The sequence below is a fragment of the Mycteria americana genome, chromosome 16 (assembly GCF_035582795.1).
Source record: "Mycteria americana isolate JAX WOST 10 ecotype Jacksonville Zoo and Gardens chromosome 16, USCA_MyAme_1.0, whole genome shotgun sequence".
In the NCBI taxonomy this organism is placed as follows: domain Eukaryota; kingdom Metazoa; phylum Chordata; class Aves; order Ciconiiformes; family Ciconiidae; genus Mycteria; species Mycteria americana.
The window spans coordinates 7,275,930-7,289,454 of record NC_134380.1 but is presented as its reverse complement, the minus strand read 5'-3'; the positions used below and the strand labels follow the sequence as shown (position 1 = coordinate 7,289,454).

The following is a 13,525-nucleotide window of genomic DNA, read 5'->3' as shown; positions in this document are numbered from 1 at the left end:
CCGCGTCCGTCAGAGCATTTTATTTTCTCACAGGCAGCCCGGAGCCGCCGCTCTCCAGCAGCGCCGAAGCCCCGGCGCTCCCCGCCGCCCCCCCTAGGCCCGGAGCGGGCGAGAGGGCGGCTGCCCCCGCGGGGGCCCTGCCCGCCCTTGCCCGCAGCTCCTTCTGGAGGGTCCGGGGGGCTGAGGGGGGCAGCGAGCGGGAAGGGGGCGAGGCGGGGGGCGACGGGAGAGGGGCGGGGAGCGACAGCCAGGGGAGCGCGAACCGGCCGGGGACCCCGGCGTGGGGCAGCACCTGCCCGGGGAGAGGAGCGCGGTGGGGCGGGGGCGGGGGGGGGAACCCCAGCTCCCCCCGGCCCCAGCGCCACCCCAGCTCCCCGCAGCCGCGCGGCCAAAGCCCCCAACGCCGGGGGACCCATCCGGCAGCGGGAGCCCCTGCGCCAGCCCGGCCCGCAGCCCCCCAAAGCACAGCCCTGAGGACGGGCCCCGCCGTGGCCTCTGCACCGCCCTCGGCAGCAGCTCCGGCCTTCGCAGGGGAAGCGGGTCCCCTCCTGCCTGCCAAGCGCAGGGGGTCACGCTGGCTGCCCCCCGGCCGGCGGGCACAGGGCGGGGGCTGGCGTGGGGGGCACCCTCCTCGCAGCTAGCAAACCGCTGCCCCCCCCCAAGGTCTTGGCGGGAGGAAAGGCCGGGGGCATTTGTAACAGCCGGGGAAGGGGCGAGAGTCTGCACCTCCAGAGGATTCAGAGGAAGGGGTTGAGCCCCCCCGGAGCGGGCGGCGGGGCCGGGGGGCCGCTCAGCGGCAGTAAAGGCTGCGGCAAGTTGCTGGGGAGCTCGGGGAAGGTGCCGGCCTGGGGGAAGGCACTGGCGGAGGCGGGGAGGGCGGTGGCGGCGGCGGGGACGCTGCTGAGGGGCAGCGGCAGGGACGCGCTGTAGGTCATGGAGTTGGCAGGGAGGCCCGCGGGCAGGCTGGGCACCGGCGAGCTGGTCCGCATCTGGTTGAGCGTCGGCTTGGGCTGCTCGGCGAGGCTGAAGGGGTTGGTGGGGGACGGCGTGCTCAGACCTAGCAAGGAGAGGATGGGACGCGTCAGGGCAGCCGCGCCATCCCCAGCCCTCCTCCGCCTCCTCTTCCTCCCCCAAACACCCCTCTGCCCGGCCCAGGGAAGCCCCCGGCCGGCAGCCCGCACCGCGGCACCAGCGCCTACCCGAGAGAAAGGGGTTGCGCGTCTTGGAGGCCGGTGCCGGCGCAACCAGGGAGTCCAGGTTGACCAGGGAGGAGGCGGCAGGGCCGAGGAAGGCCTCGGGGGTTTTACAGTCCTTCCGCTCCTTGCCGGATTCGGGCAGGGAGTCGGCCAGGTTGGCGAGGTCGAAGCTCTTCGCCCCGTCCTGCCTGGCGCTGGGGAACAGGTCGCCGAAGGGGTCCAGCTCTGCAGCAGAGAGGGAGACGAGCACGTGAGCCAGCTGGGAGACACCGAGGGTGACAGCGTCCCCCGTCACTGCACGGGGCGGCTAACGGCACGTCACGCCCCAGGTCACAGCTCAGTGTGGTGGGACTGAGGCTGCGGCACGGCGTGCCCGAGCACCCCCTGAGCCACGGCGGAAGGCAGCGAGTTTGGGGACGTGGGTGCACACAGCGACCAGAGCTGCCCCCTCGGCTACGGGGCAGCCCAAGCCCATGGCACGCGCGGTTGCAGGTGGGAATGAGCTTTGGCCACGCCAGCACGCAGCCACGCACAGGCCGGCCAGCCCTGGAGCTGCCTCCCTGCAGTGGGCAGGGACAGGTCACCGTCCCCCCCTGCCCAAATCGGCCCCTGCCCACTCCCCCGGCTCTTACCAACAGGGCTGTTGGACTTGGCCGAGGAGGGTGGCTGCGAGGGCTCCTGCTCCAGCGGCTCGGCTGGCTCGGGCGGCTTTGCAAACAGGTCGAAAGCGTCCCCCCCTGGAGCTGGGGGGAAGAGGTGAGACTCAAGGAGGGGAGCAAGCGGGGAGGTGAGAGGCGGGAGATGTACGGGCAGGAGAGAGGCAGGGGCGGCTGCCTGCAAGGAGACAGAGAAGAGGGCGTGCGGTGGGGGGGTGCGGGGCTGGGGGTTGGGAACATGCACTGGCCGGGCGGGGGCTAAGATGAGCCAGACCACAGGGGGTCATTGCAGACCAAGGCAGCCCCCACGCTGCTTGCAGTCTTCCCCCTGCAGCAGGCAGGTCCCTTTCCCAGCCCCAGCGGGAACAGGTGGAGGGGACAGGTCTGCAGGAATGCTTTAACAACCAGCACTGGCCCCCAGGCCAGGTTCTGCTCTCCTACCCAGGGACCAAAACTGAGGGCAGCACACGCGGGACCTCTGTGGGGCCGGAAGAAGCACCGAGGAGGAACCGAGAGTGGCATTAAGCTCTGAAACACAGGCTGCTCCTACAACCGTTTCCCCATCTGCAATGCAGCACCTGCGAGCAGCAACCGTCCTGTCCCGGCAGGGCGTGTGGGGCTGGTTTGGGTTGTTCTTCAACAAACAGATATCACTGGGGGGACACACACCGTCACCCCGCTGCTGGAGCGGTGCGGCGGCTGCTATCCACTCCCACGGGAGGGCTCCGTTAAGTGTGCCATGTTAATTAAAGCAGCCTATTCTGTGCAAAGATAAAGCCTAGAAGTCCCTTGAAGTCTTCAGGATGCCAAGGGGCGAGCAGAGGTCTCGCTGCGGGACAGGAGAGCGGGAGGGGGTGTTTGCAGAGCTGGCTGTGGGAGGAAGGGGGGAGCACCCCGGGATGCCCACTCGCAGGAGGGCAGCGATGGCCAACGCTGCCCGCAGTCCCCAGCAAAGCCAAAACGCCAGTCGAGCCTCTTACCAGGGTTAGGAGTTTGCTCGGCCACAGCGGCCCAAGGGTCGGCAGCTGGCGTAGAACCAGAGACCTGGGCGGGGGGGGATGCCGTCACCCAGGGGTCCGCAGGAGGGAAGCCAGAAGACAAGGGTGCCTTCCCCCAAGGGTCAGAGGCTGCAGTGGTGCCAGGGGGGAAATCCCAGGGCCCAGCAGAGGTTTGCTGGGACGAGGCGCTCGCTTGGGAGAGGGGCTCTCCGCCGGCAGCCGGGACCGGCACCCAGGGGTCGGCCGCACCGGCCCAGGCAGAGGCCGTCGGCTCTGCTTTGGGTTTCATATCTGAAAGAAGAAGGGAAGTTGTGGAAGAGGCGAATGGTGCAGGGCGTGGAGGGATGCTGAGTGGCAGGGATGTGCCCGGGGGACCACGGCTTCCAGCAGTACCACCCAGGAGTGCGACAGACGGGGCAGTGGAGGAGGGGAAGCAAGAGCTCCGTACTGTTGAGCTCCTAGGGACTGGGGAGGGAGAGAGGCAAGGGAGAGGTTTCTGCCACTGTCCCAAGCTTTGGTAGCCTGTGAGTTGCCCCCACCTGGCACATCCCACGGGTCGGCAGACGTGTGGCTGGAGGGGGCTGGCGCCGGCCCGAATATATCTGCCAGCTCCAGGATAGAGGACTGCAAACAGAAAGGGAATAAAGAGGTGAGGGAAGTCCAGGGCAGGCCTGTGGGATCGCCGCAGAGCCCCAGGCTGGCTGTGGGGCCATCCAGGCCCCCAGTGCTGTACCTGGCTTTTCTTCATCTTATCTTCTTCCTCCTCTTCCTCCCTGCCCTGGGCAGTCTCCTCCATGGCTCTCTGCAGCAGGGAGTTCTCCCCTTGCCAAGCCCTCACCTCCTGCGGGGACAAGGGACGGGGCCCGTGAGCTCAGCGACCCTGCAGCCAGCACCTTTACCAGGAGACAGACCCAGCACAGGAGCTGCCACCGCGTCCCCGAAAAGTCCCAGCATCCGAGCAGACAGCTCCTCTGGGGCCGAGCCCGCCAGGAGAGCGCTCAGCAGACAGCCCGGAGCAGCGAAAGCAAAGCGAGTGCCGGAGCAAGGCGGTGTTTTGGGCTCCGGTGCCCCAGAGAGAAGCCCAAGTGCAAGGAGGGAGGAGCGCCCAGGGCTCAGGTACCTTCTCATGCTCCTCTTTGCTCAGCGCGAGCGCTAGCTGCAATTGCCTTTCTTCGTCTGTACTGGAAATTGGAGGAAGTGGCTTCTGCCAATAGAGGAAATTGGGTGACATTTCAGCTTGCCCTCAGTTTGCGGGACTGCTCGGAGGTCCCTGTCCTCGCCACCGCCTCTCCTGCGGCCCCTCACCTGCCTGCACAGCATCTCTGTGCCCATCCAGCTGGCTTTGCCTGCAGACCCCCAGCCTGCTGTCCCTACACCCTCAAACTGGCTCCCGCTCAGGCTCCCCTGCAGCCACTGCCCCAGCTCCTTCCCCTACCCCATCACCTGCCTCTGCATCTAGGCTGGGACGACCCTAAGTTAGGCAGCCAGCATCTCCCCTGGGAGGTTTTCAGGGACTCCGATGCAGTCAGCGGAGGAGAGGGGATTGATTAGGCGTCCCCTCGCCCCAGCAGCCTGCTGGCGAGGAGGGGTTGTGATGCCGACCGGCCTCAGTTCGGGAATTCTGCCTGGCCCCGCTCTGCTGGGGGAAAAGCGCCCAGACCTGGGGCAGATTTTGGAAACAGACTGTCCCCGTACTGCCGTGGCAGCCCTGATTACCACCCCGTGATGCTTGTCCAGCAGCGTGGGACAAGCTGGGGCTGGGAATGGGGACCCTGGTGGGGGTGCACGTGTGTGTACGCCTGTACAAGTGTGTGCGAGCGTGCACACTTGTGCCCAGCCCAGATGGACTCCAACAGGCAACGCTTTCAAGAGCAAGTTCCTACAGTGCTCATCGCAGCAGCGTGTGGAAGCTATAAATACTCCAATTCCAGGACAAAAATAGGGATATACACTCTGCTCTGTCTCCAAAAGAGCCTCCATTGGGCAGGGAAGACGGGCAGCAGCAAGCGCCGTCTCCAAAGCGTGTCCCCTGCCCCGGCAGGACTGAGCTCAGGGTGCTCGGTGCCAACCCCGGGGGGACGCCCGCCGGCCCGGGCACACAGCCTCTCGGTCACCACGTCCCTCTGACTTTGTGTGCCCGGCCATACCCGCATGCTCCGTGCCAGCCGGCGACAATCTCAACCGGTGCTCAAATAAGCCGTCCCCGGTGGAAAAGGGGCCGTGGCCAGCAGATAGGAGAGGGGACAGCCCTGGGCGAAGTTTCACGGTTGGGGACAGCAGCTTGCTTGCTGCCCACATCCCTGCTCGGCTCCTCCTGGTGCTGTTTTCCAGTGCTCCTTCTAGCCCGGTTTGAAAGGACCAGCCAGTGGGAGGGAGCACCTGGCCCCATCAAGCCCTGCACAGCCCTGGGGATGCTGCTGGCCCCCCACCCCCCATGCAAACCACAGCACTGGGCCAGGCATCACCTCCTAAAACCTCTGCGGGAAGGCAAGAGAAATGGGGGAGCTTAGACCAGAAGCCCTCAGTGGAAGAGGGCAGCCAGGTTTGGGGGGGTCACGGCGGATCCAGAAGACATCCCACAGTTCACCCTGGGGTCTGGAAGGCTGGATGGGTCTCAGCCTGGTGCTGTCCCCACTGGTACAAGGATGGGGAGCAGGGACAGCCTGTGCCTCCATCTGCCTGCTGGCGATTTTGGATGCCAGGCACAGTGCGACCAGCCTGGTGCGGTTGCAGGTGCATGCACTGACCTCAGGCAGCCCCCAAAATCCTCCCTCCTCCCAGGGAAATGACCCACCATGCCCACAGACAAGGCAAGGTGCAGGGAGATGCCCAGCCTCGCGTGCCCCGGGGCGGGTAGAGCCACCCCTACCTTCTCCGCCTCCTCCCGACTCATGGCCAGCGCAAGCTGCAGCTGCAGCTCCTCCTCGCCCGTTGTCTGGGGCCTTGCTTGCTCCAGGTCGGAGGCGAACCGTGGGGATGAGGATGATGCTGGGAGACAACAGACGAAAAGGGGAAGAAGCAGCGTCAGGACTGGGGTATTTTGGGGAACGCATCAGCCGCCTCCCCCAGGGCCATCCCAAAGCCCGCAGCTCCACAGCGTGGCTTCCCCAGGGGACGTAGCCCCACATTAGAGCTCCCTACCACAAACGAGCCGTGGGTTTAAGGTTCGGGGCAACACCAGCTGCCACCACTGTTGGGGTTCACCACTGGCCAAGCCATACCTCTGCCTGTGGCACAGGATAGAGTCAGGCTTCACCACCACCCCTCCAAAAGACGGCGGGGAGCGATGGGCACCAGGCGGGTGCAAACTGAATGCAACGCCTGCCTCTGCCCCACCGCGAGCCCGAGCGAGCCACCAGCCCCGCGAGCGAGCCCCCAGGCCCCCGCCAGCAGCACTCACAGTTAAAGGAGGAGGGTGAGCCCCGTGCCCGGCCGTAGTCGTCGCCGTAGGGCGATGCACGGCGGCCATAGGTGACCTGGTGGCTGCCGCTGCCCATGCCCTCGAGGGCCATGCGCTCCTTGGTCTGCAGCGCATGTGCCCGCTCCTGCTTCAGCCGCTCCTCGTCCTTCAGCAGTGCCATCACCTGCTTCACCTTCTCTCGGATGTTGATGCCCTGGTCCTTGCCGTCCCGGTCCACGTACTGGAAGTCCTTCAGCGTCTGGATGGTGTAGAGGTTCTCCCGGCATTGGTGGGTCACCTTCTCAGAGCCGGTTTTGATGAGGTAGTCCAGGAGGGTGAGGGCTTTGTAGACATGACGCCAGTTCTTGCCGCTGTCGTTCAGCCGCCGCCAGATCATGCCCATGACCTCGGCAAAGGCCACCGTGTTGAAGGTGAGGTCGGCAATCTCTGACATCAGGGAGCTGGGGGGTCCCCAGGGATCATTGGAGGTGGCCTCCCGCACCTTGATCTCTGCCTCCGAGTAGTTGTGCACGATGTTTTTCACCTGCCGGCGCAGCGCCGAGGTCGTCATGGCTGTGTGGTGCCGGAAACCCACCGGCAGCGGGCAGGAATGGTGAAGAAGGGATGGGCGCTCACAGCCACAGCCTCACCGGCGCCTGCAGCAGGGAACAGGGACACAGAGACCTCAGCACCGCCCTGACCACTGAGACCCAACCCCAGAGCCCTCGGCTGGCACCTGGGACACTTCTCAAGGTGGAAGTGCCCATCATCGGGGCATCAGGTGCACCGTGCCAGGCTGCCACTGCTCGCTAACCCAAAGACACACAGAATGCAGGATGCGCAAGGGGAAAAAATCTCATAGCAAGCCGATACCCAGCACCACGGAGCCGCCAAGAGATTTGGCTCTGGATTCAGCAACATTTGGAGGAGATTTTACCCTGCGCTTCTGCTTCTAAAAGTAACCACCTGAAAATGGCAGCTCCCTCCTCCAGATCCTGGCTGCCTCAGCCCCACCATCCCTGCAAAGCTGGTTTCAGGCCTCCCAGCCCTTGCGCCAGCCAGGGGCTCCCCTGTACGCCCAGATGCACTATCTGTGGCCGTATGTGGCCCTGCTCACCCCGGCCATTGCCCCAAGACTCTCAGTGCTGCCGAGGATGTGTCGTGCAAAACCAAAACCCTGCCGTGAGTCAGAGCCTGCCATGACTTACCGGTGCTGGCAGCCACTCGGGTGGGTTTTCCCAGCAAACTCAATAATTTTGCTTCCGCAAGAGGCTGCGGGTACAGAAGCACATGCTGATGCAGGGTTGCAAATTTGGGGTGCTATCCTCCAGCACCAGGTCAGTGAGCAGGATGGATAACGCAATCCCCTCTCTCCAAAAACCCCTGAGCTCCCTGAGCCTTCTCTACACCCAGATCCAGGGCCAGGGCGGCAGGGGCTGGCTCGGCCGGGAGCTGCCTTGGTACCTTCCCGGTGGTCAGTGCCCACCCTTGGGATGCGCTGCGCCCAGTGGGGATGCAAAATCGCATGGGTCAGTCTGGACCCATCTTCACGTGAGCCCATCACCACTCTGTCCCCTACTCCAGGCTAGTCCTAATCCTCCGGGCTAGTCCTTCTCCCTGCACGGTGGGAAGACACCATTTACCCTCATTTTATCAGAGGGCTAAGCAAAGCCAGGAGGCAGAGGCTGCCTGGAGCTGCCTTGCCCTCAGCAGGGCCGCACCGCAGGGCTGGGGAGCCAGGCTGCTCCCAGAGCTCTCACTGCGGCTGCAACAAAACTCACTGGCAATTTTTCCCCATCCAAGATAACACTTGCGGGCAGAGGAATATCTCCCCTATGCAGCAGCGCCTGCGGACAGCGATTACTGGTTTGCATCCCACCACACACCTCGGAGTGCCAGTACCTCCCTGGACCGTAGCCGCTGCGCCGTGTCCAGCCCTCTCCCGGCTCAGGACACTGCTCTCTCCTGCCAGAGCTGGGCCGGGGCCGTGCTGACGTGCCCACAAGCCACGCACGGCGCCTGCCACGCTCCCGTACAACCCGTGCGACCAGTCCAGCACCTCCTGCTCCCGCGGGCCAGCGGCCGGGCGCCCCACGGCTCAACCAGCAATGTCCCCCGTGAGTCAGAGAGGAGCCTGCCACTGCCGCACTCGCGGGCGGCCAAAGTTTCTCTCGAGACGCTTCCCTGTATCGATTCCCTTTCGCAATGCAGCCCGTCGGCACAGCCTTTGGATCCCACTGGGAGAGCCCGTGGTGCAGACAGCCGCGCCGTTGCCCGCCTGGCACGGAGACGGCTTCGGGACAAGGGCAGCGATGCAGCAAAGTCCTCCAGGACTTGGCTCCACGCTCTGCTTTCCACCAACACCCAGGCGGGAGATAAAGTCACGTTTTCCAAAGGTGCCACCGGCCCAGCAAACACCGGCAAACACCAGCAAACACCAGCACTCCTCCTCCGGGGCAGGACGGTCCCTCCTGCCTCCAACAGGTCTCCTGGCAGGACAAACCCCAGGTCCAGCATGACGGGCTCCAGCACCACTCGTCCTGGCCGGAGACCCGGTCCCAGCTGGACTTTGCCCACCACGAGATGGCCCGGGAAGTCTGCACGGGAAGAGACGGGAAGCAGGGGCTGCGGCAGGGGTGAGAGGAGCGTGGCCCTGGCTGGAGCGCTGCCAGCAGTGTTAAAAGCAGCAGGGTTTATCGAACACAATATCCCCCCCCGGAATATAAAGGGAGTGAAACAGAAGCTGTGCGGGAGATAAGGCAGCAGCACCCAGCAGCTCAGATGGAATTACTGCAGTGACCTTGAGCAAGAGGCTGCCAGGTGGGAGAAGGACACCCGGGTGCGGGGACAGGTCCCCATCGCCCCGCGGCCCGGCGCAGGGGACTGCGGAAGCGAAGCGGGGGCGGCGGGGGGGCGAGGAGGAATAACACGGAGGGGGAGCAGGAGGGGATGGGGGGAAGGAGGAGAGGGCAGAGGGGCCCGAAGAGAGGAGGAGGGAGGCCGGGGGGGATCAAATCCCCGCTCCATCCCTGATCAGGTGCAGGCTGCGAGAAGCAGCGCCCGACATGGAGGGAGCAGCAGGGAAAGGCTCCCGGCAGAGCCCTCGGCCGCGCCGCCGGCTCCCGCAGCCCGCCCGGGGGCCGCACCCGCACCCGCACCCGCACCCGCACCCGCCGCGGGGCCCCGGGGCCCCGAGCCCAGCCCGGGAGGCGCCGCGCCACCAAGCTGCCCGCCGGGGCCCGGCATCCCCCGGCCCGCGATGCTCCGGCGTCCAGAACCTTCCTCCTCCTCCTCCTCCTCCGCCCTCCTTCCCCTTCCTTCCCCTTCCCCTTCCCCTTCCTCTTCCTCCTCCTCCTCCTCCTCCTCCCCCCGCCGCCCGGCTGCCGAGGGGCGCGCAGCCCCGCTTACCTGCGCGGAGCGGAGCGCGGCCCCGCCGTGCCGGCGGCCGGTGGGAGCGGGCTGGAGGCGGCCGCAGCCCGCCCGCTGCGCGCCGCCGAGTTGCCGGGCTGGCTGGGCAGGTCCCGGCGGCAGGTCCCGGCTTAACCCCTTCGGGGCCGCCCGAGCCCCGGCCCGGCTCCCGCCCGGGCACCGGCAGAGGCGCTCAGCCCCGTCCCCCGGCGCGGCGCGGCGCGGCGCAGCGCGGTGCGGTACCGGCCGCGGGGGATGCGGCGCCGAGCCCCTGCCCCGCCGCATGCGGGAGGCGGGGATGCTGTAAATGCTCAGTCACTGCCCCTCGCTGGCAGCCAGCCAGGCGCTGCTCGCTGCTGCTTGCTTTGCTTTATTTCTTTTTTTTTTTCCCCTCCCCCCCCCCCCCCCCCCCCCAATTATTTTTAGACAGAAATCAACGTCCCCGGGCTCGGAAGCGGCTCCGAGGGATGCCGACCCCCCCCCCCCCCCCCCCATAATGCAGCTCCCTCTCTGGTACCCAAGGCCACGGTTGCAATTTGGGTTCATTAAAATTTTTTTGCCACGATCTAAATTTGGAGCGGATTCTTCCCCTGCTCTGAACAGCTCCCGGAGCCTGGCTGGGGGAGAGAGGGAGGCATCAGATGACATGACAAAATAAGTCATGTCTCTCGATCGTTTCAATGCCACCCCCTCTCTCCCGGCCTCTGCCTTCCATTTTAATCACTGACAGGCCTTCAAGTATTATGGATATATATAATCTTTTTAATATCACTGACATTTTCCATAATGGAAAGCATCTCCCGTGTGCTGAGATCGTGCCTTCCTGCTGATGCTCCCGCCACACAAAGCGCAGAGCTGAGATTCGTCTTGCCCCAGGCCCCGGCGCTGAAGGTCTGAGGGTCCTGCCTTGGGTCGCGGGGAGAAGGCAGGCGGGAGGCTACGTGCCTCCAGGGGCTTTGCAGATCTCATCAGCCTGACTTTCCCAACAGGCTCTAGCTGCGCAAGCAGAGTGCGCATCTCATCCCACTCCCAGCTGCAGCCTGTGAGAAGAGCACTTCCAGCATCCAAACCATCCTCCAGGTCAACCTGGAGAACATCCCAGCTCAGGCGACCAAGAGGAATGGCTCCCACCACCCAAGATCCCGGCCTTCCTCTTCCTCTGTTCCCGGTTCACCTGTGTCAGACAGCTGAGGCAGCCAGCTTGCCCCTCTTCAGGCATTGGCTTTTCATAAGCAAAGTGAACCTCTCCCTGGGGACACAAAACCCCACGAGCTGTGGTAGAGCTGTACAAATGTGGGATTTGCTAGGTGGCCCACAACCCTGCCAGCAAGGCTCTAAAGCCGATTTCCCTCAGCCCTGGCACAAGCTGGCTGCTCACCCAGACCCCCTCTGCCATCGAGAAGCCTCTGGAAATGTGCTGTCACCTTCTGCTTGCAACATTTTCCTAGAATCTCCCTTCCCGGCCTCTCTAATAGTTACGGTGTCTTCAGGCCCCAACTCACGTGATGGGTTTGGTATGCAACTCCCAAGGCCAGGAAGGTCGCTCACCTCAGTTATTTAGCAAACACAACACAAATTATTAACACTAATACAAATAATGCCCACGTCTGGGAGAAGAGAAGGAATACTCTCCTTGCCTGGCTGCTAGGACTTGGCATTATAGGGACTGGAGCATCCACGCATCCTTCAGAGCACGGGGCTGACCAGCCCTGAGGGTCTCTGCTCTAATGACAGAAACCACATCTCACACCAGGCCTGTAACTGAGGGGTACACGTTTCTAAAGGTGTTCTGTGGAAGCCAGCTCTAATTCCACTGCAGTTCCAGTCATGTAACTTCCACAAATCAATGCAAAAGAAAAAAAAAAAAAAAAGGCAGCTGGCTCAGAGAAAGCTGCAGCAGCCAGACAGCAGAGTATTGCACTTGCTGGCCCAGCACACGCCTTCCTGTGCGCTGCTTGTACCTTGTCCCTTGAGGACATTCTTGTCTAAGGCTGTAAGAGGCATTGGCAATATTTATGACAAAAAATTAAGACTATTCACAGCATTCAGGTTTGCTCTCCTTTGCAGAAGTTCTTATGCCACCCACCTGCCCTGGGCCACCAGGCTCCTCCTCTAGAAGGGAAGGAGAGACCAGCATGGGACATTCTTCCATGGTACGTGAGTAACATGAAACTCCCATCTACCTATTTTTGTATTAAGTTTTCCTGCGAGTAGAGGTATACATGGAGCCTGGTTTCTATAGGCTGGACTGGAGGCACAGATCTTGTGAATGGGCTTTGCCATCTTTTAAGGTAAAGCTACCAAATAAAAGTATTCCTGCCTTTGAGACAATCACGTTGCCTCTATAAAGTGCAGATTCCATCTTGTCTAGAAACAGATGGCTTGAGCTGTTTGAGTTGGGCATATTCACAAGCTGATAATCATCTCCAGGGAGGCAGGAGCTATTGTCAGAGCCTGTGAGACACACCCCAACTTCAGGCCTTTTTCCTTCTAATTCTTAAAATGTTGCTGAAATTCTCACTACAGGAATGCTGAGCAGAGACATTCCCTTTCTGGCTTGGCGGCACAAACCCACAAGAGGCTCCTGGCTTCCACAGAAGCCAAAGTGCTTCCCCGCACCCCGCTAAGAGAAAGCATCTTGAAACATGAGGGGCCTCACCTGGCCAGCAAAAAAAAATAAGCTGCGCTTTGCCGTGGTACTGCCGGGAGCCAAAGGGAAGAATATATCCTCTCCTCAGAGACAGCACACGAGTTAAAATGAGAAAGCAAAAGAAAACAATTCTGCAGAAGGAACAGTTATTTTACACTACGTGCAGCTCCAAGACGCACGTCAGCGTGGCTGCCAATGTAAAAGAGCACGTGCCTGAGGCACACACGCCTGGTGCAACTGCGCAGCGATGTACAGAATTTGTAACAGCAATGCTCAGCGCGGATATGCATCTGCTGCCTAAGAACCCCAAAGGTATCACAAACCTCAATTAATAATCTACACTGATGTCATTTCTCTACAGGGGCAAAGCCTTTCTGGGGAATGCCGTCCAGCTGCTTTAGCAGGAAGGCAGCACTTTCCTGACATACGCCGGGTCTCTCTTGATGCCGGGTCAAGAGAGACCCTGCACCCAGCTCGCTCTGCCTTGGAGACCTGCTCTGACCCAAGCCCAGCTGCAGAGCATGCGACACTCAGACCTGCGATGCCTCCACAAAAAGCTCCATTCCAGCTGCGATGCACAAGGAAACCCAGACAGAAAGTGGTGATAAGCTCAGATGCACACACAGGCTGACAGAGACAGGACGGGTGGCTCCAACACAAGGCCTAACCATGCTCACAATATTTATGGCATGGATTTCACTCATTTTAATTCAAGAGTGATTAGTCTTGGAAGGGAGCAAGTAAGAGCTGGCTCAGAATGGGGCACGGGTACACTGAGCTGGATGGAAAAAGATGGCAAGCTCAGCACAAGAAATAAAGTCAGGTGTGCAAAACCAGGCAGGGTGGCACACCCCTTGGGATACTGTGTTTTCACTGGGATCCTCAATGCCTCAGAGAAGCCTGCTGTCAGCGAGTCCCGAGAGGGGACTGGACAAGCAGTCAAGAATATGATCAAAAATGGGATGGATTTTTCTTAGTTACTGTCCTGGTACTTGGGCTCATGAGTACAAGGGACACACTCTGCTCACTCACCTGCTAGCCAAGCAAGATCGAGAAACAAAGAATAAGACATATCTCACGTTGGCTGGTGCTTTTAAATTCTTCTTCCGTAGCAGAAATGCCAGTATTTTCTACTCTTAACGGTTTCTGAGGCTGTGATATTTCTTGCCTTGTCTCTTCTTGGCAACCAATCATCTGTACCAGTAACAGATGATCTA

At 62.2% G+C, this 13,525-nt stretch overlaps 2 protein-coding genes and 1 long non-coding RNA gene across 6 annotated transcripts; 1 reads left to right on the top strand and 2 right to left on the bottom strand.

The window, feature by feature from the left end:
- Nucleotides 1-5: 5 nt before the first annotated feature.
- Nucleotides 6-9,942, bottom strand: EPN3 (epsin 3). 4 transcript variants are annotated; one of them, XM_075519122.1, is made up of 10 exons: nt 9,659-9,942; nt 6,251-6,906; nt 5,720-5,838; nt 3,971-4,054; nt 3,584-3,691; nt 3,390-3,474; nt 2,833-3,141; nt 1,829-1,939; nt 1,200-1,421; nt 6-1,057 (listed from the first exon to the last, which is right to left on the bottom strand). In XM_075519122.1, the coding sequence occupies exons 2-10, from the start codon at nt 6,819-6,821 to the stop codon at nt 738-740; spliced, it is 1,929 nt and encodes a 642-aa protein (XP_075375237.1). In that variant the 5' UTR covers nt 6,822-6,906; nt 9,659-9,942; the 3' UTR covers nt 6-737. The 4 variants fall into 4 exon arrangements, with proteins under 4 accessions (XP_075375237.1, XP_075375238.1, XP_075375241.1 ...); XM_075519123.1 differs by lacking the exon at nt 9,659-9,942 and adding an exon at nt 7,459-7,863; XM_075519126.1 differs by lacking the exon at nt 1,829-1,939.
- Nucleotides 7,897-9,533, bottom strand: LOC142417935 (uncharacterized). Its single transcript, XM_075519129.1, has 2 exons — nt 9,415-9,533; nt 7,897-8,847 (listed from the first exon to the last, which is right to left on the bottom strand). The coding sequence occupies exons 1-2, from the start codon at nt 9,494-9,496 to the stop codon at nt 8,198-8,200; spliced, it is 732 nt and encodes a 243-aa protein (XP_075375244.1). The 5' UTR covers nt 9,497-9,533; the 3' UTR covers nt 7,897-8,197.
- LOC142417938 (uncharacterized) lies at nt 9,000-13,451 on the top strand. Its single transcript, XR_012778156.1, has 3 exons — nt 9,000-9,070; nt 11,726-11,811; nt 12,670-13,451. It is a non-coding gene; the product is annotated as an uncharacterized LOC142417938 (long non-coding RNA).
- The last annotated feature ends 74 nt before the right edge of the window (nt 13,452-13,525 follow it).